This window comes from Phocoena sinus, chromosome 6, assembly GCF_008692025.1.
Source record: "Phocoena sinus isolate mPhoSin1 chromosome 6, mPhoSin1.pri, whole genome shotgun sequence".
NCBI lineage: Eukaryota > Metazoa > Chordata > Mammalia > Artiodactyla > Phocoenidae > Phocoena > Phocoena sinus.
The window spans coordinates 53,876,461-53,900,932 of record NC_045768.1 but is presented as its reverse complement, the minus strand read 5'-3'; the positions used below and the strand labels follow the sequence as shown (position 1 = coordinate 53,900,932).

The following is a 24,472-nucleotide window of genomic DNA, read 5'->3' as shown; positions in this document are numbered from 1 at the left end:
GCCTGGAGGAAGACATGGTGGGTGGAGGGTAGTTGGTGGGTCTGTCCGTGCTTGGGTTCTCTCCCTCCCTCACTGTTTGGCCTCTGCAGCTCTAGGGAGATGGACAGGGCAGGCCAAACTTACCACTGGCCCCTGGCCCTGTGCTACTTATGAAATAGAAATAAATGACAACCTAGGGATGTTGAAGAAAGTTGAAAGAGGTGGGAGGGAGCAACCCCTCTTAACAGTGAAACTTGAAGCTGGTAGAAAAGTATAATCCTGTTCCTGAATGCCAAGTTTTCATTCCCATGGATGAGTTGATCTAAGGGAGGCTGGTTTCTCTCCTTCGTCCATGAATTAGCCTCCAACAGTTTCAAGTGGTGGCACCAGGTGTGTATATCTGATGGTGGGACACCCGTCCCCCCCGCAGTGGGAAGTGGAGTGACCAGGAAAGTGCATGGCACAGAACTTGCGGTCTTCATCAGGAAGCGTATGTAGCAGCATGGAAAGAACAAGGACTTGTTTCCGGCATACTTGAGTTCAAATCTTTGCTGTGTCATTTTCCACCTCTGAAACCTTCGTCATGTTACTGCTCTATGCTTTAGTTTCCTCTTCTGTCAAGTGGAGATCACAGCCGTCCCTACCTCACTGGGTCGTTGGAAGGACTGGAGATGATACGTGATAATGGTGATGAGGACAGTGATGAAGATGAACGTGAATTTGGACATTTACTCTATGCCAGAATTGTGCTATGTGTGCATATTTGTTCACATGAAGTGCCCAGAACAATGTTTGGCACATAATGGGCATTTAATACATTTCATTTTTTTAAAATTAATTAATTTATGGCTGCGTTGGGTCTTCGTTGCTGCGCCGGCTTTCTCTAGTTGTGGAGAGGGGGGGCTACTCTTCGTTGCGGTGCGTGGGCTTCTCATTGCGGTGGCTTCTCTTGTTGGGGAGCACGGGCTCTAGGTGCACGGACTTCAGTAGTTGTGGGTCGTGGGCTCTAGCGCACATGCTCAGTAGTTGTGGTGCATGGGCTCAGTTGCTCCGCAGTATGTGGGATCTTCCTGGACCAGGGTTCAAACCCGTGACCCCTGCATTAGCAGGTGGATTCTTAACCACTGCACCAGAGAAGTCCAATACATTTTACATAGCATTACTATCCAGCACTGTGTAAGAGAGTAACAAAATGACTTTGCGGTATGTGAACCTTTAAGACGTGAATATTTCAAGTCACTTCTCTCTTGTGAGGTGGAGAAGTTTCAGCTTCCCTGGAACCTTGATATAGAAAGCGGTATTTATCTAGGCAGATTAGGTTATGGCTGCAGAAAGAAACAACTGCAAAATCTCAGTAGCTTTACCCAGCAAAGGTGTATTTCTCACTTATACTACATGTCAAGTGGGGTCAGCCTAGGGTTCTGCTTATCATTGTCACTCAGAGCTGTGGGCTTATGCATACTCCATCTTGAAATCTATTCCCGTAATCACCAAGACAGAAAAAGGGAAGACTGGAATACAGAGGCAGCAGTCAAATGCTTCTGTCCAGAAGTAATACATGCCTCTTTTGCTCACATTTGCTTGGCCAAAGGCAGACACTTGGCCACACATAACTTGAATGTGGTGGAGAAGTGCAAGCTACGATGCATATATTCCAGAAGAATGAAAATATTTAACAGCTCAATGACATGGACCCTAATGACCACCATAGAAGGGCATGCTCTGGATGGTGGATGTAAATGAAATTGTTCATGAGGAGCGGTTAACAAGAGCTACCGTGAGTTGAGTACCTAGCATATGATAGACTGTGCCAGGGACTTTGCATTCATATTTCAGCTAATCCTCCCAGAGAGGTCTTACTAATCTCATTATTATAATGTGGGAACTGAGGCTCAGGGAGGTTTCCTTACAATGGCATCATAGGTATTAAGGATAGAATGAACATAGTCTGCACAGGTTGTCTGGATTATAGGGAAATCCTTCAAAAAGAATAGTGTGCTAAGAGACTACTGAGGCTGATTTCTAGCTCCACTTTCTAATTTTTAAAGTCTGAGCACGTGCGAGGATGGCAAACAGGTCTTGAGTGTCAACTCTGACAGATTTGTGTTGGCTACCAGAGAGCTGCAGTGAGAAGGTTTTCTGATGGGAAAGAGTAAAGTGATTGATTAACAGTGTCTGCTGTGGGCATAGGAAGGAGTGTGGCCACGTGAGAAACAGATGTTTGCCATCTCTGGGCATGTTTCTTAAGTTCTCTGGGTTTCAGTTATATCACTTACAAAACAGGGTTAATAAAACTTGTGTGAGTGAAGGCAGTAGATTGGCCAGGATGGTTTCTTGATGTCTTCAGAGGGCAGCAAAACATCTGTTCCTAGCTGCATACATTCCAACTTATTTTATGCACACTGTTCCATCATGTAGTCATGAAACTCCATTTGTATGTGTGGGATGGGTTTGGGGAAGGGAATTCAACAGGCTGAGTCATTGAAAATTGCTCCTAAGGAGAGCAGAGCTGGAGGCCTTTGACAGGAAGGATGAGTCATTGGCAGTTAAGGGAGCCCATCATCACTGTCCTACAAACATCTGTGAGCTGGATATGCCTCCTGTCTTTAAATCCAAGGGCTCTGTTTCTCAGTCTGGGGTAATATGTCGGGGAGATATGAATCCTCAGATAAACGTGCTTTGTCTTTTCAGTGGTGATTTGGGGAATAGGACCAATATATTTTTCTCAAGATAGACAAGGTATATTAGTCAGGATCCAGATGGAAATTAGACAACAGACTCAAAGTGTTTAAAGAGATTTTGATAAAGATTCTGTTAAAAGATATACTGAAGCATGCTAAAAGTATAAGGGTTATTTGAGTAAAAATAGATTTGAATTGAGCAGGGCCAAACCAGAAATGTTAAGGAGGCTTCCACCAACAGGAGCTAGAGAAAAGACTTTTATAGAGAAAAGACACACACATACATACACATATATACGTATGTGTATATCGATAGCAGAATATTACTCAGCCATAAAAAAGGAATGAAATTTTGTCACTTGTGAACATGCATGGACCTGGAGGGTATTATGCTTAGTGAAATAAGTCAGACAGAGAAAGAAAACTACTGTCTGTTTCCACTTACTTGTGGAATCTAAAAAATAAAACAAATGAACAAATATAATAAAATAGAAGCAGACTCACAGATACAGAGCACAAGCTAGTGGTTACTAATGGGGACTGGGGGGTGGAGGGCCAATATAGGTGGAGGGGATCAAGAGGTACAAACTACGAGGCATGAAATAAATAAGTTACAGGGATGTAATGTACAGCACAGGGAATATGATTAATATCTTATAATAACTTTGTGTGGAGTATATCTATAAAAATATCGAATTACTATGTTGCACACCTGGAACTAATATAATAATACAAGTTAACTATACTAAACTAAATAAAATTAAAAATCTATGTCCTGAGTCACACTAGCCACATTTCAAGTGCTCAGTCACCGCACGTGGCTGGTGGTTACTGTACTAGCGCATCATGTTTCCATCATCACAAACAGTTTTATTGGAGAGATTGGTCTGGATTCTCGTGCACAGCCCTGATGGCTAGGGCGCTGGCAAAAGGATTCGGAAACTGTCTTCACAGAATCCTCTCCCCGATGACAAGCGACCCTCTCTGGGCTTGTACAATTTTTCTATACATCCAGCAAGATAGTAACGCTGATGATAATTGCAGCCACATTTATTTAGTTCTTAATATATGCCAAATAGCGTGCTAAGGTTTTAAATACATTATGTCATTTAATTACTACCGCAACCCTAAGGGAGACACTATTACCATCTCCATTTTAACAACGCGGACACTGAGGCTCAGAGAAATTAAGTGACCACACAACTATTCGGTTTTACTGTATGAAGCTGCCAATATTCATCTTTTTTTTTAAAGAAAATAGCAATTTTATATGGTTCAACCTCATAGTAAATGGCAGAGCCAGATTTCGAACCCAGTTCCGAAGACCTTGCCAAGGCCAGTGTGGCTAAGCCTCTTTAAGTGATGACCTTGAAAGCTGCTTCTTGCTGTTGAAGGATTAAGTGAAATAACGTTGATTCTGTGCGTGGTGCACAGTTGGGCTCATGAAATGCTACTTCTGTTCGTTTTAACGCCTTTCTGTCAGTCTCTCTCGGGAGGCAGAGCACAGCTGTCTGAAGAGATGGGACCAGTAAGACTGAAAGGAGATGGCCACTGCTATTGACCAGACCCCATCCCAGGGGCCTGGAAAAGTTCATCTTCCTCACCAAGGCCTCCCCCGCCCTTCCCTCCACTGCTTCCCACCCCTGTCTCTCAGGGGGTCGATTTTGCTCAGGAGGTCAGGGTCATTTTCTCTGGGTCTTGAGCAGAGAGAGGGGTGGTGGACACTGGCCCTTCCTGTTCCGTGTGTCCTCAACGGCCCCAGAGGATGCATTTCATCAACAAACCCCTCCCAGGGAAGGGGTGGCTGCTGCACTGAGAAGGTCAGGTGGTTCTGTAAGCTGTGCTCCAGATCTCCTGCATGCTGTAACTCTGTTTTCATGATTGTTTCTGGCAAGGAGCCTGATTTGAAATTCCTCCCTCTCTTATTTGGCAAGAGGGGAGAGAGGTCCCCCTTGGCTGAGGGGCCCGATGTTTGGGTGGGGTTTAGGACTTGGGGGTGATTTCCATCCATGTGAGTAACCTTTGTCTCTGAAAAACAATTGTATAGTGTTGCTGGATTTAGCAAATGAAGCTACTGGACACCCACTTAAATTTGAGTTGCAGAGAAACAATAGATAAGTTTTTAGTAGAAGTATATACCATGCAATATTTGGAACATACTTCTACTAAAAGTTATTTGTGATTTATCTGAAATTCAGATTTACCTGGGCATCCTATTTTATCTAGCTGCCTTCCAACAGTAGGGCTTCTGTCCATCCTTTAGGTACCAGGTCATTTATAACGATGTTAAGGATGCTTAGGACTTAGGAGATCAGGAGATCTAGATCTAGTTCTCACCAGGTGCACCCTACTTTCATATTCAGAGCTCCCGGTGGGAGGGGCAGAGTGAAGTGATTTAGATTATAGTTCTCAGAATGTGGTCCATAGACCAGCAGCAGCAGCGGCATCACCTGGTACTTAGTAGAAAGGCACATCCTTGGGTCCCACCTGGACCTCCTGAATCAGCCAGTCTGGGGGTGGGGCCCGGCACTCTGTTTAACAAACCCTGATGCAGTCTGAGAACCAAAAGTTTAGATTTCGAGCAAGAGCTTTAGGGATCAGACGGACCTCAAAGCTCAGTCCTACCGTTTACTGGTTGTGTGAACTTGGCCTAATTACTGAACCTCTCTGAGCCTATTTCTTCCTAAATAAAAAAGGAATATGATAACTTATTTAGGGATAGATGAAGGAGTAAATGGAGTTATATATTCTAAAGTGTAGCCCATAGTGCCTGTCGGTGTAAGAAAGCACAAAATGATTACTCTTATTTTTACGATTCAGTTGGAGATCCGATCATGCCCTGAGACACATTTGCCCTGAGACAAATTGATAGTTGGCATGGCAAGCCCCTAGTTACAGGGGCAACCTCTGTTTGTTCAGTTCAAAAGTGCCTTTAAATCCCAGGATTTCACTTTCCAAGCCTTATGGAAGAAGGAAGGAATTAAGAGGAGACGGGGGCAGGGAGAGAAAGAACCTGTAGGAATTGGTTTTCTGACCCACAGATGGTGCCCAGAGCAGAGCGCCATGTCCATTTAATTCCTTTCATTCAGTGCTTAGCCCAGAACAGTTGTCCAAAGGCAGGGTTTTTTGTTTTTTGTCTGCTTTTGATTTTTCATGGAAAGGAGAAAAAAAGGAAGGTCCGAGAGGTGAGGACATGTAGGGGCTCCTGTCTAGGGAGAGGCACTAACACCCTCGGGCATGCGTCACAGTCAAGTCTGGGGGCACCCACATTATGGCTAGACCAGGGTTTCTCAATTTTGTCACTACTGACATCCTGGATCAGATAATTCTTTGTGATAGGGCTGTCCTGAGCATGCTTAGTAGTAACCCAGGTCTCTGCCTACTAGTGCCAGAAGCCCCTCTCATCCTCTGTCACAGTGGTGACAATCAAAACCATCTCTAGGAAAAAAAAAAAACAAAAACAACCACCATCTCTAGGCATTGCCAAATGTCCTGGAGCAAGTGGGGGAGGGGTGGACAAAACCTCTCTTGAATGAGAGCCACCAGTCAAGAATCTACTACACAATACCTACTCAGACAATTTTAGCAGCCACCGTTTATTGAGCATTTACAAGTAGTATCTCCAACCTCCATGCTCGTATTACTAGGAAGGCTTTTAAAGTATAATTTAAAGTTGAAGAAACTGAGTCTCAGGCAGTTAAAAGTAACTTGCCCCAAATTGAACAGCTGGTAGATCTGAGCTTCTGACTGAGGTTGGTCTAACTAGTTCCAAAGCTCATATAGTTTCTGCTGCACCACTCCCTCTCTCTAGACAATTAAGAATGCTTTTTTCTTTCAATCAGGGAAATTCTTCTCAAGTCAACTCAAGTCCGAAAGTATTTATTGAAAAGCCATGAGAAGCTGCAAGAGAAATCTAAGCTGTCGCTCCTCTCAAGGAGGTTTCAATATCAATGTCATTGGGAAGGTCAGTATCTTACACAACACTGTTAGTTACAGAGTAACATGAGGCAGTCTGAGTTTGGGCCAAAATGAACATTTCTAGAGGTAGATTTTTGTGAACTGAACGCCTTTTGTGTACGTCTGCTTCACGTGTCCTTTCACTGTTAATCCTGATAATAAAAAAAAGAGGAAGGAGGAAGGAAGCCTTGAAATTCATGGCATCGACCAGCCACACATCCTAACAAATATTAATTATCTTGCCTTGGGTTGGGCTGTGGGTTGCTTCCAGCCAAGCACTCAGCTATCTTCTTTCTGGCTCTCTGCATGAACTCCACGTTCCCCCTTTCCCTTCGTATGGCGGTGTACTCGTAAGCCTTGAGCTTGCTGTAGTAATCGGAGAATTTGTTGTAGAGGATGGAAATGGGCATCCCGTTGAGGATGATTCCGAAAGCAATGCAGAGGAAGGCAAAGAGCCGGCCCAGGTGAGTCTCTGGGTACATGTCTCCATAGCCCACAGTGGAGATGCTCACCTGTGAGGGAAGGAAAGTAGAATGGAATTGTCAGCATCGAGAGCGAGGAGAAGAAAGGGAGAGAAGCAGGCAGGGAGAGGTGTCTTCCATCCTGATGAAGGTGCACGTGGTTGTATAACAGCTCCTCATGGAGTCAGCTTTAGGAGATGCTGGAAAGGTGGCCTGCAAGACCTGGGGCATGGAGAGAACGTAAGCTTTGGAGCTGAAAGGCTTGGGTTTAAACCCTATCACTTATCAATTTTCTTACTTACAATACAGGGGAGTTATATCTACTTTAAAGGGTTGTTGTGAAGGGCACAGAAGAATAATGTGTGTGAAGTTCCTGGTGTAGAATAGGCTCAATACAGGTAGGTCTTTGCCTCCCTTCAGCTGGGGCCAAATTTAGGACAGAGTCCCTGGATTTGCCTACATGATACACGTACGGGAAAGAGCTTGGGCTTAGAACCACTCAGACCTGGTTCAAGTCCTGACTCTGACCCTTCCCAGCTGAGTGACCTTGGGCAAAACATTCAGAGTCTCTAAGCCTTGGTTCCTGCATCTAAAACGGGGGGATAATAACTAACTCTCAGGATTCTTGTGAAGACTAAATAAGAAAATGATTATAAAGCACTTCACACACACTTTGTCAGGCACGCAAAAAGCATTAAGCAACCTCCTCTGTGCTCCTTCTCTCATCCTTAAAATAGAGACAGTTGTAATAGTTCTCAGAGTTGCTAGGCAGTTCAAATGAGATATTTTATATGAAGGTGCTTTAACTGCAAATGTCCGGAGAAACACACTCATTATTTTGCGATGGGACTTTTGTAAGATGTCACTGACCAAAAATATGTTCACCCTGCATGAAAGTCTTCCCATCACACTTGTCACACTGCTTTAAATTCCACTAATTAGAGATTTATTTAGGTTAACAAGCTTCCGTTTTAAAATGCAGATACCCACATGGGACTAGTTATCAGTCGATGTAGCCGGAGAAAAGCCAGAAAAATCTCTCGGGGCCTGTGTTTTGTTTTGTTTTGTTTTTGCGGTACACGGGCCTCTCATTGCTGTGGCCTCTCCCGTTGCGGAGCACAGGCTCTGGACGCGCAGGCTCAGCGGCCATGGCTCACGGGCCCAGCCGCTCCGCGGCATGTGGGATCTTCCCGGACCGGGGCACGAACCTGTATCCTCTGCATTGGCAGGCGGACTCTCAACCACTGCGCCACCAGGGAAGCCCTCGGGGCCTGTTTTTCATGCCTCATGTCCTAAGACTCCCTTTGGTCCCCAGACTTGGCAAAATTACTAGACGCCTTTTAGGCAGGGCTGTTGATTACGGTTGAAAAAATTGTGCATCGCACAACTCCAGGGGGCAGCATTGGCTTCATCGATTTGTGTCATCGCACAGTCTTCCAGCATATGCTTTTATAAAATGTACAGTCACCCTGTTGACCTGTACAGAGACAGCCTTTAACTTAGAAATGCAGACATTTTTGTTTCGATGATGTAAGGATTAATTTGAACTTAGAGTAAGTATGATTGATTAGTTAGAATGAAATGGAGAAGTGGGCCAGCTGGGCAAATCTGGTGGAGCTAATAAGAACCAGAGCTCCATCTAGCCCTTAAAAAGGGGAAGGTCGCAACTCCTCTTGGGGTGGGTGGCACACTACCTCTCACTACTCCGTCTCTGGGGAGAGAACTGCTGAGGGCTGGGCTGCCCTTCTCACAGTGGAAAAACACAAGGCAGCATCTAACAGAGGCAGAAGGGTGTCAACTAGGTTAAGGAAGCAGGTGTGGCACTAGGCCACATGGGTCTGAATCCACTTCCCAGCTGTGGGATTTGGGCAAGTTGCCTAAATTCTCTCTGCCTCAGTTTCTACTTTTGAAACGTGGAGGGAATAATAGTGCGCGCCTCATAGGACTGTTACAGGAATTGAAGGAGCCGCACAGGGTGTGTGACGGATAATGTTAGTTCTTGTGCTTGTTAGACCAGCGGGCTGTGGAAAGAAGCTCTTCCCTGGCTCCTGCAAATGCTGTGTGAGGGAGATTGGTGGGGGACACTCTTTCTCCAGTAGAGAATCTGGTTTTCCCACCTTCTCGACCAAAGAGCCATGAGAGGCAGTGATAAAATAAGATTGTGGGCTAATCTTAAAAAAAAAAAAAAAAAAAAAAAAGCTTGCTGTGTGTGTGTGTGTGTGTGTGTGTGTGTGTGTGTGCGCGCGCATGCGCATTTCTTGTCACTGGCCACGCTGAAAGTAAAAGAACCCGAGTCAGATCTCTGTCCAGGTGTGCGAATAGCTTTCATTTGTCGCTAACCCTGTCACTTGCACCTCTGTGTGAATGTTTAGTCAGTTGACTTTCCCTGGAGGAGGCCTAAAGGGAGTCTGTATATAAGAGCGAGTGACAGGAAGGGGTAGTTTCAGAACAGGAAGCATCCATGCAGGGCCGAAGCAGAGGCTTTGGTGTAAACCAGCCCCTCAAGGGTCCAGGATTGGGGGAGGGTTGGAGATAGGAGGATGCAGAGGAAGGAAAGTAATTGAGACAAAGTACCTAATTTAAACCTCTGCTCAGTCCCCACACTGGCTTTGCTTCCCTCCCAACCCCAATTGCATTTTTTGGCTGAACTTTGAGCAAAAGGTCAAAAGCAAAGAGAATTGGCTGAAGGAAGATTAAATATTTGATGTGCATAATATGGTCTAAATATTTTTGTACGTCTTGGATCTCTATTTTTAGAGAAAAGATCTCTTCTGCTACGAGACTCTGTATGACTGATTCTGAAGAATTTGTTCAAAATGCGTAGCTAATTTATGCACTGTCTGTTTGACTCAACCGTTGATCTGCTTCTTGCTTCTTGGCTCCAGAGGAACTCTGGATTCCTTGGCTTTGGGAAACTTTTCCTCCATGTTCCACAGGCCAAACCATTTCTCCCTGAATAAGCATGAAAGATGGAAGCTCCCAGAAGGACCAAAGTGACCTCCCAGAGTGAGTTCTCACATTAGCAGGAGTGGGGTTTGGAAATGTGACTGAAATTTCTGCAATCCGTCTTAATATCCTGAAAAAACTGACTGGCCCAGCCACTCTGGAAACTTACCATTCCGTTGAAAATTTACCTATTTTCCCTAGCCATTGGACCCCCCAAAGCCAGAATGTAACCTTTCCCTAGCAGCTCACCCACTAATCAGCAAATCCTGACCCGCTAAACCTTACAAGGAGAACAAGTAACCAGTTTTTCTCTGAAACTTTAGAATAACTGTACTTGAATTTCTCCTTCAGCGAGGAATGTTTGTTTCCTTCATAATGACCTACGCACGGATTACATTTTAGCACCCAGTAATCCCTGCATCTAGGAATTATGATCTCAGGGAATAAAACTGATTTTTCAAAAGGATTAACACCTCTTCTTAGTTTTCCCAAAGAATTCGAGGTGGTAAAGACTAACATTTTCTGGTTAAAATTATTACATACTTCAATGCGTATTGTTCTTTAAAGGATTTAGCGTCAAAGGCTCTACTTAGCTTACGCATGCTGCTGTTGCTACAGATATTTTAGGAATTCCTCTCTGGGATTATAATCTGCACAGAGGATTCAGTGGCATGACCTTGAAACAAGTGTCCTTATCCCCCTTGAGGGTTAACTCTAGGTGCCGGTCTTCAACTCAAGGGTCTTGACTATTTAAAAATACTGAATCCACCTTCAAAAAAGTAAAGATTTAGCCCCACTACAAAGAAGTATTAATAAATGGACATGTCACAGGCGCTGAAGATAATTCCCCAGTGGAATTCAGAAAATGTTTTGATCAGTGGAAACACTGTTAGAATGAGGTCATGGGTAATCACCTTGAAAAGAACAACCAGCCTCATCCGTATATGAAAGTTCTGACATGTACATAAATTGTACAATAAGGGGGAGGTGTGCAGAAGCTAAGGCAAGTTCGGGATCTATTCCTAGAAATAGTGACAATGCCTTCCACACCCTCAGCTTACTTGCTGCTTCTCCCTGCCCTCTACACTTCTATCATGTCCCGCTCAAGTTACATTGGTCAACAGGAGTTTAGAGAGACAAAAGGGGACCACCGCAAAATCAGGAGTCGGCCAGGTCAAAAGTCATAAAAGTGCCTAAGAGCCTTTGCCCCCCTTTATGGCTCCTGTGCTTTTTCTGAAGAAGCTAGGAGAACTTTAATGCCTTCTGTGCCGGACATTTACTCATTATCTCTCAGCCCTAAGCCCGATACCCTTCTGTGCTCTTTTTTGTAATTCAGCGGCTGGGGGGATGCAAACTACATTTCTCAGATTTCCTCGCCTGCTGTCTTCTGCTTAGGTTCTGCCAATGAGAGACACGGTTGGGAGACTAGAAGATGGAATGAGGGAGTAAGAGTCTCTCTTCCTGCTTCTGGTTTCTGTCATCATCCTTCAACAACAGCAGATAGCTATGGCTCAGGCATCTTTCAGCACACCCAGCACCAGCCTTGTGATGTCATCTTAGGGGTCCAGCAACAGCTACACAGTGGTTCCTTCTCTGTACTCCTAGGTTCCAGGAACTCTACCTTCTCCCATTTGTCTACCCAGTTCTGGGGCCAACACTCTTTCCTACAGTTACCAATCTTCGGGTTATCTCACTTTCTCCTTTTTGCTCTTCCGGCCTATGTATCTATCTCCCTGTATAAAATTCCTTCTGTTTAAAATATCCCACGTTTTGTTTTCTGTTATCCTAGTTCACCTTCCAAAGGGGTCTTCTCAAAGCAAGCAAGCCATCAATAAAAATAAAACAAGATAAAATTAATCTCAGTGATCTTCTAAGTGCCACCTATTTGCAAGGAAATGATAGCATGCTTGAGGAGAACAAAGATAGAAACAAGGCCTCTGGGCTACAACTATCTGATGCTTCACCTAGAGACAGTTTTCATTAATTTTGGAAGGAATGAGTTCATGACATAGTTTCCTATTTAGTTTCTACAGCTGTAACTTGCTCTGGAAAGCTCAGAAGGAAATGGTCTGTTGAACAGTCCAACTGTCCTTTTCTCCTTAAAAACATAGCCACAACACAGGCCAAAGCTTACGGCTTCATCGTAGAGCTAATTGTTCTTGTTGAGCTATGCGGAGCATTTCCCACACCCAGGCAACCCGGAGAGTCCCAACACGGCTGGAGCTGCTCCAGGCATGGGCCTGTTTATTTGGACACTCGGAAACTCTCCCAAGATGGAACGGCTGACCCTTTTGTGCATCTTACAGCCTCTCTCTTTTCCCCAGGAGAGAAGGAATCACTTCTGTTTTCTTTTCCCAAAAATGAATCTGGAAGCAAAGGTTATTGCTTCCATGTGATAAAGGCTATCAACTAGTCAGATATGGTAGCTTCTATTTATTGAGGATAGAGTACAGGCTAGTGTTTTTACATATGTTTCCTATTACATTAGTGCTGACAAATAACCTCCATTTGACAGACGAGTAGGATGGGTCTATCTTATATCCTAATGCATGAGCATTTGCAGACATGAGTGTCCATGAGGGATTTGTTCTGCAGCTGTAGGAGAATTCACAATAATGAAAATTACTGTGTTTCTCTTAAAACCCCGAGTTGAATTACAGAGGAAGGTTGCAGGATCCTTGGCATAGATAGAGGGGAGATTATTAAAAACAAGTCAGATTTTGGGGTTGTCTGAGAGTACTAAAAACACATGGAGGGAAGGATTAGAGAACCTGTCCCTAATGCGGGTGAATATACCACAAGGGCTACAGCACTGGAGTGGGGCAAGAAAATATCGATCCTGCTTCTCTTTACCTCTTTACATTTTCAACGTGTGAGTGTATGTTTTCTGATACACATAATATATTTGAGCAGTAATATCTTAATGCGGTAGAATGATTGTATTACTGGACCCAATTCTTTGTATCTTCCTGTATCCAAGCTCTTTGCCATAAAACTTTGCGTTGCTTTCCTACAGTGAGTGGGCTAACCTGCTTTGCCCTTTGACTCTGAGTTTGGCCTTGTGACTCACTCTGGCCAATGAGTTGAGCAAGTGTCATGAACAGAAGCTTATCAGTGCTTGCATGATGGGGCTTGCACTCTCTCTCTCTTGCCCTTTGCCACGGCCATGGATACATGCCTGCTGGATGATGAAAGACCTAGTCTCCTTCTTCATCCAGCTGTCAGCCAGCTGACCATCAGACTGTGACGTGAGCAGCTGACACCAGTCCAAGGTTCTTCTAACCCTGTACTTGAAACCATTCTGAGTTACTGACTTGCAAACTCACAAGGCAAATAGATGCTTGACATTTCGAGCCACTGAATTTTGGGGTGGTTTGTGATGCATTGTTATTATAGCAATAAATAGCTTCTAACTTATGATGAACTAAACACATATTTATCATGGGTGTGTGCTCAGAATTTTTTAAATTATGAGATGTACGATAAATAAAATGCTTGGAGACTATTGGATCAGAGTTACTTTTAGGATTCTACTTCTCAGATTCTCATGTCTGCTTGGTCACATCTATTTAGATGACTTCCTTCTCAGCATTCAAGATTTAGTTCAATGTCATCTTCTCCAAGAAGGCTTCTCTGACTATTCCACTAGTCCATCAAAGGTAGATTCTGCCACCCAGATCACTCTCTATCCTATTATCCTATATAAGACACTCATATCTTAAATGATTTATTATCTTTCTCCATTAGGATGTAAACTCCATGGGGGAAAAAATTTCACTTTTTTTTTTTGTTTGTCCCTTATTACTCGGTATCCCTAGTATTTAGAATACTCCTCGGCACACTAAGTGCTCAAAAATAATCTTGCTCACCTCCAGTGCTGGACACCCCATGCCAAACAACTAGCAAGACAGGAACACAACCCCACCCATTAGCAGACAGGCTGCCTAAAATCATACTAAGTTCACAGACACCCCAAAACACACCACTGGACATGGCCCTGCCCACCATAAAGACAAGACCCAGCCTCATCCACCAGAACACAGGCACTAGTCCCCGCCACCAGGAAACCTACACAACCTACTGAACCAACCTTAGCCACTGGGGACAGACACCAAAAACAATGGGAACTACGAACCTGCAGCTTACGAAAAGGAGACTCCAAACACAGTAAGATAAGCAAAATGAGAAGACAGAGAAATACACAGCAGATGAAGGAGCAAGGTAAAAACCCACCAGACCAAACAAATGAAGAGGAAATGGGCAGTCTACCTGAAAAAGAATTCAGAGTAATGATAGTAAAGATGATCCAAAATCTTGGAAATAGAATGGAGAAAATACAAGAAACGTTTAACAAGGACCTAAAGGAACTAAAGAGCAAACAAACAATGATGAACAACACAATAAATGAAATTAAAAATTCTCTAGAAGGAATCAATAGCGGAATAACTGAGGCAGAAAAATGGATAAGTGACCTGGATGATAAAATAGTGGAAATAATTACCACAGAGCAGAATTAAGAAAAAAGGATGAAAAGAATTGAGGACATTCTCAGAGACCTCTGGGACAACACTAAATGCACCAACATTGGAATTATAGGGGTCCCAGAAGAAGAAGAGAAAAAGAAAGGGACTGAGAAAATATTTGAAGAGATTATAGTTGAAAACTTCCCTAATATGGGAAACGAAATAGTCATCCAAGTCCAGGAAGTGCAGGAGTCCCATACAGGATAAATCCAAAGAGAAACACACCAAGACACATATTAATCAAACTATCAAAAATTAAATAAAAAAATATTAAAAGCAGCAAGGGAAAAGCAACAAGTAACATACAAGGGAATCCTCATAAGGTTAACAGCTGATCTTTCAGCAGAAATTTTGCAAGCCAGAAAGGATTGGCAGGACATATTTAAAGTGATGAAAGGGAAAAACCTACAACCAAGATTACTCTACCCAGCAAGGACCTCATTCAGATTCAACAGAGAAATTAAAACCTTTACAGACAAGCAAAAGGTAAGATAATTCAGCACCACCAAACCAGCTTTACAACAAATGCTAAAGGAACTTTTCTAGGCAGGAAACACAATAGAAGAAAAAGACCTACAATAACAAACCCCCCAAAATTAAGAAAATTGTAATAGGAACATACATATCGACAATTACCTTAAATGTAAATGGATTAAAAGCTCCAACCAAAAGACATAGACTGGCTGAATGGATACAAAAACAAGACCTGTATATGTGCTGTCTACAAGAGACTCTCTTCAGACCTAGGGGCACATACAGACTGAAAGTGAGGGGATGGAAAAAGATAGTCCATGCAAATGGAAATCAAAAGAAAGCTGGAGTAGCAATTCTCATACCAGACAAAAGAGACTTTAAAACAAAGACTATTACAAGAGACAAAGATGGACACTACAGAATGATCAAGAGATCAATCCAAGAAGAAGATATAACAATTGTAAATATTTATGCACCCAACATAGGAGCACCTCAATACATAAGGCAAATGCTAACAGCCATAAAAGGGGAAATCGACAGTAACATGACTTTAACACCGCACTTTCACCAGTGGACATCATCCAAAATGAAAATAAATAAGGAAACACAAGCTTAAAATGATACATTAAACAAGATGGACTTAACTGATAGTTATAGGACATTTCATCCAAAAACGACAGAATACACTTTCTTCTCAAGTGCTCATGGTACATTCTCCAAGACAGATCATATCATGGGTCACAAATCAAGCCTTGGTAAATTTAAGAAAATTGAAATCATATTAAGTATCTTTTCTGACCACAATGCTATGAGACTAGATATCAATTGCGGGAAAAAAACTGTAAAAAATACAAACATATGGAGGCTAAACAGTATGCTACTAAATAACCAAGGGATCACTGAAGAAATCAAAGAGGAAATCAAAAAATACCTATAAGCAAATGACAATGAAAACACGACAACCCAAAACCGATGGGATGCAGCAAAACCAGTTCTAAGAGGGAAGTTTATAGCAATACAATCCTACCTCAAGAAACAAGCATCTCAAATAAACAACCTAACCTTACACCTAAAGCAATTAGAGAAAGAGGAACAAATAAAACCCGAAGTTAGCAGAAGGAAAGAAATCATAAAGATCAGATCAGAAATAAATGAAAAAGAAATGAAGGAAATGATAGCAAAGGTCAATAAAACTAAAAGCTGGTTCTTTGAGAAGATAAACAAAATTGATAAACCATTAGCCAGACTCATCAAGAAAAAAAGGGAGAAGACTCTAATCAACAGAATTAGAAATGACAAAGGAGAAGTAACAACTGACGCTGCAGAAATACAAAGGATCATGAGAGATTACTACAAGCAACTCTATGCCAATAAAATGGACAACCTGGAAGAAATGGACAAATTCTTAGAAAAGCAAACCTTCCGAGACTGAACCAGGAAGAAATAGAAAATATAAACAGACCAATCACAAGCACTGAAATTGAAACTGTGATTAGAAATCTTCCAACAAACAAAAGCCCAGGATCAGATGGCTTCACAGGTGAATTCTGTCAAACATTTAGAGAAGAGCTAACACCTATCCTTCTCAAACTCTTCCAAAATATAGCAGAGGGAGGAACACTCCCAAACTCATTCTATGAGGCCACCATCACCCTGATACCAAAACCAGATAAAGATGTCACAAAGAAAGAAAACTACTGGTTAATATCACTGATGAACATAGATGCAAACATCCTCAACAAAATACCAGCAAACAGAATCCAACAGCACATTAAAAGGATCATACAGCATGATCAAGTGAGGTTTATCCCAGGAATGCAAAGGTTCTTCAATATATGCAGATCAATCAATGTGATACCCCATATTAACAAACTGAAGAATAAAAATCATATGATCATCTCAATAGATGCAGAAAAAGGTTTTGACAAAATTGAACACCCATTTATGATAAAACTTCTCCAGAAAGTAGGCATAGAGGGAAACTACCTCAACATAATAAAGGCCATATATGACAAACCCACAGTCAACATTGTTCTCAATGGTGAAAACTGAAACCATTTCCTCTAAGATCAGGAACAAGACAAGGTTGCCCACTGTCACCCACTGTTATTCAACATAGTTTGGGAACTTTTAGCCACAGCCATCAGAGACAAGAAAGAAATAAAAGGAATCCAAATCAGAAAAGAAGTAAAACTGTCACTGTTTGCAGATGACATGATACTATACATAGAGAATCCTAAAAATGCTACCAAAAATCTACTAGAGCTAATCAATGAATTTGGTAAAGTAGCAGGATACAAAATGAATGCACAGAAATCTCTTGCATTCCTATATGCTGAAGATGAAAAATCTGAAAGAGAAATTAAGGAAACACTCCCATTTACCATTGCAACAAAAAGAATAAAATATCTAGGAATATACCTACCTAAGAAGACAAAAGACCTGTAGGCAGAAAACTGTAAGAAACTGATGAAAGAAATTAAAGATGATACAAACAGGTGGAGAGATATACCATGTTCTTGAATTGGAAGAATCAACATTGTGAAAATGACTATACTACCCGAAGCAATCTTCAGATTCAATGCAATCCCTATCAAACTGCCAAAGGCATTTTTCACAGAACTAGAACAAAACATTTTGCAATTTGTATGGGAACACAAAAGACCCCGAATAGCTGAAGTAATCTTGAGAAAGAAAAACGGAGCTGGAGGCATCAGGCTCCCTGACTTCAGACTATACTATAAAGCTACAGTAATCAAGACAGTATGGTACTGGCACAAAAAAAGAAATATAGATCAATGGAACAGGATAGAAAGCCCAGAGATAAACCCATGCACATGTGGTCACCTTATCTTTGATAAAGGAGGCAAGAGTATACAATGGAGAAAAGACAGCCTTTTCAGTAAGTGGTGCTGGGAAAACTGGACAGCTACAAGTAAAAGAATGAAATTAGAACACTCCCTAACACCATACACAAAAGTAAACTCAAAATGGATTAAAGACCTAAATGTAAGGCCAGACAGTATAAAACTCTTAGAGGAAAACATAGGCAGAACACTCTATGACATAAATCACAGCAAGATCCTTTTTGCCCCACCTCCTAGAGAAATGGAGTAAAAACAAAAATAAACAAAGGAGAGCTAATGAAACTTAAAAGCTTTTGCACAGCAAAGGAAACTATAAAACAAACGAAAAGACAGCCCTCAGAATGGGAGAAAATATTTGCAAACGAAACAACTGATAAAGGATTAATCTCCAAAATATACAAGCAGCTCATGCAGTTCAATATCAAAAAAAACAATCTGATCCAAAAATGGGAAGAAGACCTAAACAGACCTTTCTCCAAAGAAGATATACAGATTGCCAACAAACACATGAAAGGATGCTCAACATCAGTAATCATTAGAGAAATGCAAATCAAAACTACAATGAGATATCATCTCACACCCATCAGAATGACCATCATCAAAAAATCTACAAAGAGTAAATGATGGAGAGAGTGTGAAGAAAAGGGAACCCTCTTGCACTGTTGGTGGTAATGTAAACTGATACAGCCACTATTGAGAACAGTATGGAGGTTCCTTAAAAAAGTAAAAATAGAACTACTGTATGACCCAGCAATCCCACTACTGGACATATACCCTGAGAAAACCATAATTCAAAAAGACTCATGTACCACAATGTTCACTGCATTTCTATTTACAATAGCCAGTACATGGAAGCAACCTAAGTGTCTATCGACAGATGAATGGATAAAGAAGATGTGGCACATATATACAGTGGAATATTACTCAGCCATAAAAAGAAATGAATTGAGTTATTTGTAGTGAGGTGGATGGACCTAGAGTCTGTCATACATAGTGAAGTCAGTCAGAAAGAGAAAAACAAATACCGTATGCTAACACACATATATGGAGTCTTTAAAAAATGGTTCTGAAGAACCTAGGGGCAGGACAGGTATAAAGACGCAGACATAGAGAATGGACTTGAGGACACGGGGTGGGGGTGGAAGGGTAAGCTGGGAGGAAGCGAGAGAGTGGCATTGACACATACACACTACCAAATAGATAGCTAGTGGGAAGCACTGCATAGCACAGGGAGATCAGCTTGGTGCTTTGTGTCCACCTAGAGTGATGGGATATGGAGGGTGGGAGGGAGTCATAAGAGGGAAGGGATATGGGGATATATGTATACCTATAGCTGATTCACTTTGTTATACAGCAGAAACTAACACACCATTGTAAAGCAATTATACTGCAATAAAGATGTTAAAAAAAATGTTGCTCAATGAATGAAGAAGATGGATTTTTGTGGAGAATTAGTCCTAATATTTTGCATCTTTTTACTTGGCATCTTCTTTTCTCTTTGCTATATTGAAAATAAGGGCCCTTACTACACAATATGCAATGTCATAACAAGTGTAGAGAAGAATTGGGTTGATAGTATATTGGTCCTGGGGAATAGAGCAGTCCTCAAGTGTTCAAGGGGAGTTGCTCCTATTGTTTTCATAGGTTAGTCTAGAAACAAACACAAGCTATCAGTCTTTAATCCATAATGATTTTTAATAGTATGTATAATTCTCAGAGAATAAAATGATGAAGGTCATTGGTAAAGGTTAAGGTTGGTAAATGGTAGGTTGACATGTGTAAATTCTGGCCTGTGAAAATAGTGCCTGATAGAGCTAATAGCTACAAAAGAAAATTCACATTGGTAAAAGCAATAATTAGTAAAATTTGTTATAGATAGAAACTGAATGGTGATTCAAGTTTTATTGTAAAGTCTATAGAAAACAGTGACCTTGAGTAAAATACTTTTTGTTAATATTAAAAAGGGGATAATTTGAAAATTTAAATGTTATTAAACAATAAACACATCAAGAAATTAAAGGGGATCACTAGGCATTCACTTAAGGAATTTTTTTAAAAAGAAAAATCCATTATTAGGAATAGAATTCTTATCAAAAATTTTATATTAATATACAAAAGGTAAAAGACGTTTTGTGTATTCAGAATATAGTATCAAAGAGTTCACTAGGTGCAGCTTACGTACGCTAGCCTTCTAAGATATTTGGACGAATGGAAACTTGACTCTCTAAAACTTGGTATTATGTCATCAGCCTGTGGATTTTCTCTTTTCCCTCCTTGCTTTACTCACCCCCAAAGTAAATGTCATTTGCTGGGGACAAATCATCCTTCATCAACCCCGTCTGTACACATGATTTATCTACTATGAGGATGACCTTTTGTCATTTGGAATATGATCAGAGGAGCGGCATTTGGCCAGCTCGTTTGGAAGAGCCTAACATCATCCCATCACTGAAGAAAGCTCACACATCTTGTTGTATATAGGAGAGCTCTGCTTTCCGGAGAAGCAAGACTCACTGAATTGCAGAGCTCTATACCCTCCCCTTTTGAGATGAGGAAACTGAAGATAGGGAGTTAGGGAATGAGGTTTCACAGTTAATCATGGACGATCCCAGCTAATTATTAGCAGATCTGGGACAAGAATCGAAATCTAAGTCTTCCATTCCACTATACTACACTATTAGTAGGAGCCCTGGGTAGGTTCATATCAGAACTCCAGACTGTGGGTTCTAACGTATCCAATGTCAGTGTTGAAAATATCCACTTTCTAATATAGGAAAAACTGGTTATATTTGCTTAATGTCTTTAAAGGCATTACAAACCATCTATTTAAAGTAAATAAGGAAAGCATACACCCAGTTCTTTCCTATGCACGTACGTCCACGTGTTCATTGATCTTAGAAGACCCAATCGGCATTTCCAGTGATTCAGGGATTTTCCAAGGATTTAGTCTAGCATATCAGAAACACAGATATTTGAGTAAATGGCATAAACTATTATAAAAGGCAAACACCAAAGAAAATGACAAAAATAACTAATATACTAAGTGCAAATTAAGCAAGGCATGCAGAAATACTAAAGCTTGAAACAGGCAGTGCTGGGCTGTGGAAAGGGCATGCATTTTGCAACTGGACAGGCCTGGGTTCCGGTCCTCACGTGACTACGTTTAGCTGCGTGTCTAAATTATTATTATAACTCAAATTATCTGCACCTCAATTCCTCTAGCTGTAAAATGGGGCAATAATGCCATGTCCTGAAAGAATTTTTGTGGCATTGGAGCAAGTTTCAGTGTAAGATGCTCAGATTTAGCTAGAACCAGTGGGATTTCAGTGAGGGTTGACGCTCTTCAGCCAAGTCTCATTTCCTCCCCTGCATACATGGACGGCTTCCTTCAAAATTTGCAGGAAAATATTCCTCTTAAAAAAATAGTGATCCTAACCACCTCACATGGTTGTGATGCTGAAATACGATACGCTTTATAAATCACTTAGGACAACAGGTGTTCAATAAGGGACAAATAACAAGAATGACGATGATGAATCTTCCCACGAACGTGAACAATGATTATTCCTTAAAATTAGCCTCTCAGGGGTATTAAGACTAAATCTAGATTTGGAAATAACTAGGACCACACCAAATTTCTTGGACTATGTCTTTCTTACTGGACTATGTCTTTCCAACCCTTTAGCACCCACCCGTTTTTTTGTTGTTGTTTTGTTTTTTTGGTTTTTCTGTTTTGTTGTTTTTATCTTTTGTTTAAGCTGGGGACATCGAAGGAATGGAGAAAGCAATGGCCGTTAAAGAAGGCAGGGCAAAGATGAGGGAACAAAGCAAGGCAGGTGGCATGACCCAGGAAGGGGAGAAGCAGCGTCTGTCGGGCTGGGGAAGTGGGTGGGAAAGCCCACGGGCCGTGGTGCTCACCGCGGCCCACCACCAGGCGTGGGGGATGCTGGTGAAGTTGGTTCCACGCACGTCGTGCTCCACGGAGTAGACGGCCGCAGAGAAGGTGAAGATGCCCATGGTGATGAAGAGCAGCAGGCAGCCCACCTGCTGGTAGCACTGGCGCAGCGTGAAGCCGAAGGCGCGCAGGCCGGTGGAGTGGCGCGCCAGCTTGAGGATGCGGAAGATGCGCAGGAGGCGCATGACGCGCAGCACCTGACCCACCTGGCCCACGCGGCCCATGGTCTCGATGTCGTGCTCGTGCGGCGAGTCCTTGCTGCGCACCTGGTCCTCGCTCGTGAAGCACTCGAGCAGCAGCTGCAGGTAGAGTGGCAGGATGGCCACCAGGTCCACCAGGTTGAGGGCGCTCTGCGCGAAGCGCCGCAGGTCGGGCGTGGAGGCCAGGCGCAGCAGGAACTCGAGCGTGAAGAAAGCCATGCATAGCATCTCCACGTGCTCCAGAAAGGGCCGCGGGTTGCCACCGCCCGCACCCTGCCCCGCCTGCTGCTGCATCTCCTCCACCGTGTTGAGCACCAGCGCCACGACGGAGATGAGCACGAAGAGGCTGGAGGCCACCCCGATGGCCTTGGCGGCCACCGACGAGAAGGGCTTCTCCATGAGGTTCCAGAGGCGGCGCCGCTGTGGCCCGTAGAAGCGCATGTCTCGGAAGAGCTCCTCGGCCTCCTCGGCCTGCGCCTGCGCGCGCAGCTCGCGCTGGATCTTGAGCTGCTCGCTCAGCTCGTCGCGCCTCTCCTCGAAGCAGATGAGGCAGCAGCGCGGCGCGTACTTGAGCCGCACGCCCCAGTAGCCCAGTTCCTCCAGGAAGCGGCGCGGGCACAGCTCGTCGCGCACCAGCAGCACCCCGGACGCGTAGAAGTTGTAGATGAGCTGGAAGACCTCCGGGTCGCGGTCGAAGAAGTATTCGTCCGTCTGCGCCTCATAATCGTCGCACAGGCCCAGCTGGCGGCTGCGGCTGGGGGAGGTGGCCAGGCGGCCCAGGCGCGTCTTGGGGTAGCTGGCCAGCTCGGCGTACTCCAGGTGGTAGCTCTGGCCTCCCACGTTCACGTTCAGAGTGGACGACACAACCGGAGCGTCGGTGCCGCCTTCGCCTTGGTCGGTGGTGGCCTCTCCTGGCTGCTGGTCCTCCTCTGCCGGGTCGTCCTTCCACTGCTGGTCCTCCTCGGTATCCGTGTCCTCCTCGATGTAGTAGCTACAATAGCCCTGGGTCCACGGTGGGAAGCTGGCCTGGGAGCCCGGGAGGGCCCCCACGGAGCAGGTGCGCCTGCGTTGTTGGCTGCCCACTGCCTGGGATGCGTCTTCACTCTCCGTAGTATGCCAGGACCTGTAGCCCCAAGACCGCCTCCTCTCATTCTGTTTCAGCATGGCTGGAGGAAGTGGACCCTTGCCTTTTCCCTCCTGGTTGTGGTAAGGTCTCCAGCCTGCTCACTGCTACTGGTAGATGGATCACGTGCTCTGCACAGTTGTAGAGAGACCGGCCCGGACCGGCAGACCTGGGGTCCACAGCATCGCCCTCAGAGCTGTCCCTCCTCAGGCCCTGGGCAGCCCAGCCCAGCCCAGCCTGCCGGGTCTGAACACCTAGGCAGACGGCTGTTGACTGCTCTAATCTTGCTGATAGGGAAGAAGCAAGTGTTAGGAGGGATTTAGAGCCTCTTAGTCAGTTTCCTCCCCCTCTCCCTCCACTCTGTGACCTAGGGGATGATTATGTGGTCTTAAATCTGTAGGTAATCAGAAGGTGGCAGAGATGATTGCTAGTAAAAATGTCAGCCAACCCTGCCCTTAGGAAGTGCCCAGTGTCCCTGTGCTGAGATGAAATCAACTGAATTCGCTATAGAATGTAGATGCCTGTGTCTTGACACTTAACTGTTGAAGCGGCAGCCTCTGCCCTAGGTAAATCCGCCATGAACAGGGACAGAGGTAGCAACAGAATGCTTAAAGTGGACCTCCTGACCAGTCACTTTTCCTCTCAGCATTTATCTTCTGTTTCGATCATAGGAGACCTCAAATCATCTCCTTCCCATCCAGTCACATGATCACGTTGTTTCCCCAAATGTATTCCCCTTAGCAGCACTGCTCTGGAGTCTAGTGTGATGTTTAAATCTATCTCAGCTTCTTTCTCTCTCTTTGTCTCCCTCTGTTTGTCTCTGTCTCTCTCTCCCTCCCTTCTCTTAAAGGATAAGGACACATTTCAAGGTGGAATCTCAGGATGGGTGGGTAGATGTTCTTGGGGTATCGCAGCCCCGCTCAGCTGCTGTATCTAGTGACCAGAATTCCTTCCAAGGAAAAAGTCTTCATCACTCTTCAAGACATCACTTTAAAAAAAGAAAGTCTCCTGCCATGTGTAAGGCACTGTGCTAGATGCTAGATGCTGGAGATGGAAACTTGATAGAGACATAGCTGTGGCCCTCAAGTTGCTCATGGTTTTGTAGGTGATATAAATATTTATATATGCAAGCGCAACAAAAAAAGTGAGTGAAAAATACAGAGGTAGCAGAGAAGAGGAAGGGATTTGTTTCAAGCAGGAATTTGTTACTGAATTCAATTTATTTTGAATAGCTAATGCACATTCACTACAAAATATTCAAAAGGTACAAAGATACGTTACGGTAGAAAATTTATTTCTCCCCCAG

The 24,472-nt window shown here is 43.3% G+C and overlaps 1 protein-coding gene across 1 annotated transcript; it reads right to left on the bottom strand.

Moving 5' to 3' along the window:
* Positions 1-6,847: 6,847 nt before the first annotated feature.
* Positions 6,848-23,207, bottom strand: KCNV2 (potassium voltage-gated channel modifier subfamily V member 2). Its single transcript, XM_032633930.1, has 2 exons — positions 21,807-23,207; positions 6,848-7,129 (listed from the first exon to the last, which is right to left on the bottom strand). The coding sequence occupies exons 1-2, from the start codon at positions 23,205-23,207 to the stop codon at positions 6,848-6,850; spliced, it is 1,683 nt and encodes a 560-aa protein (XP_032489821.1).
* Positions 23,208-24,472: the final 1,265 nt, after the last annotated feature.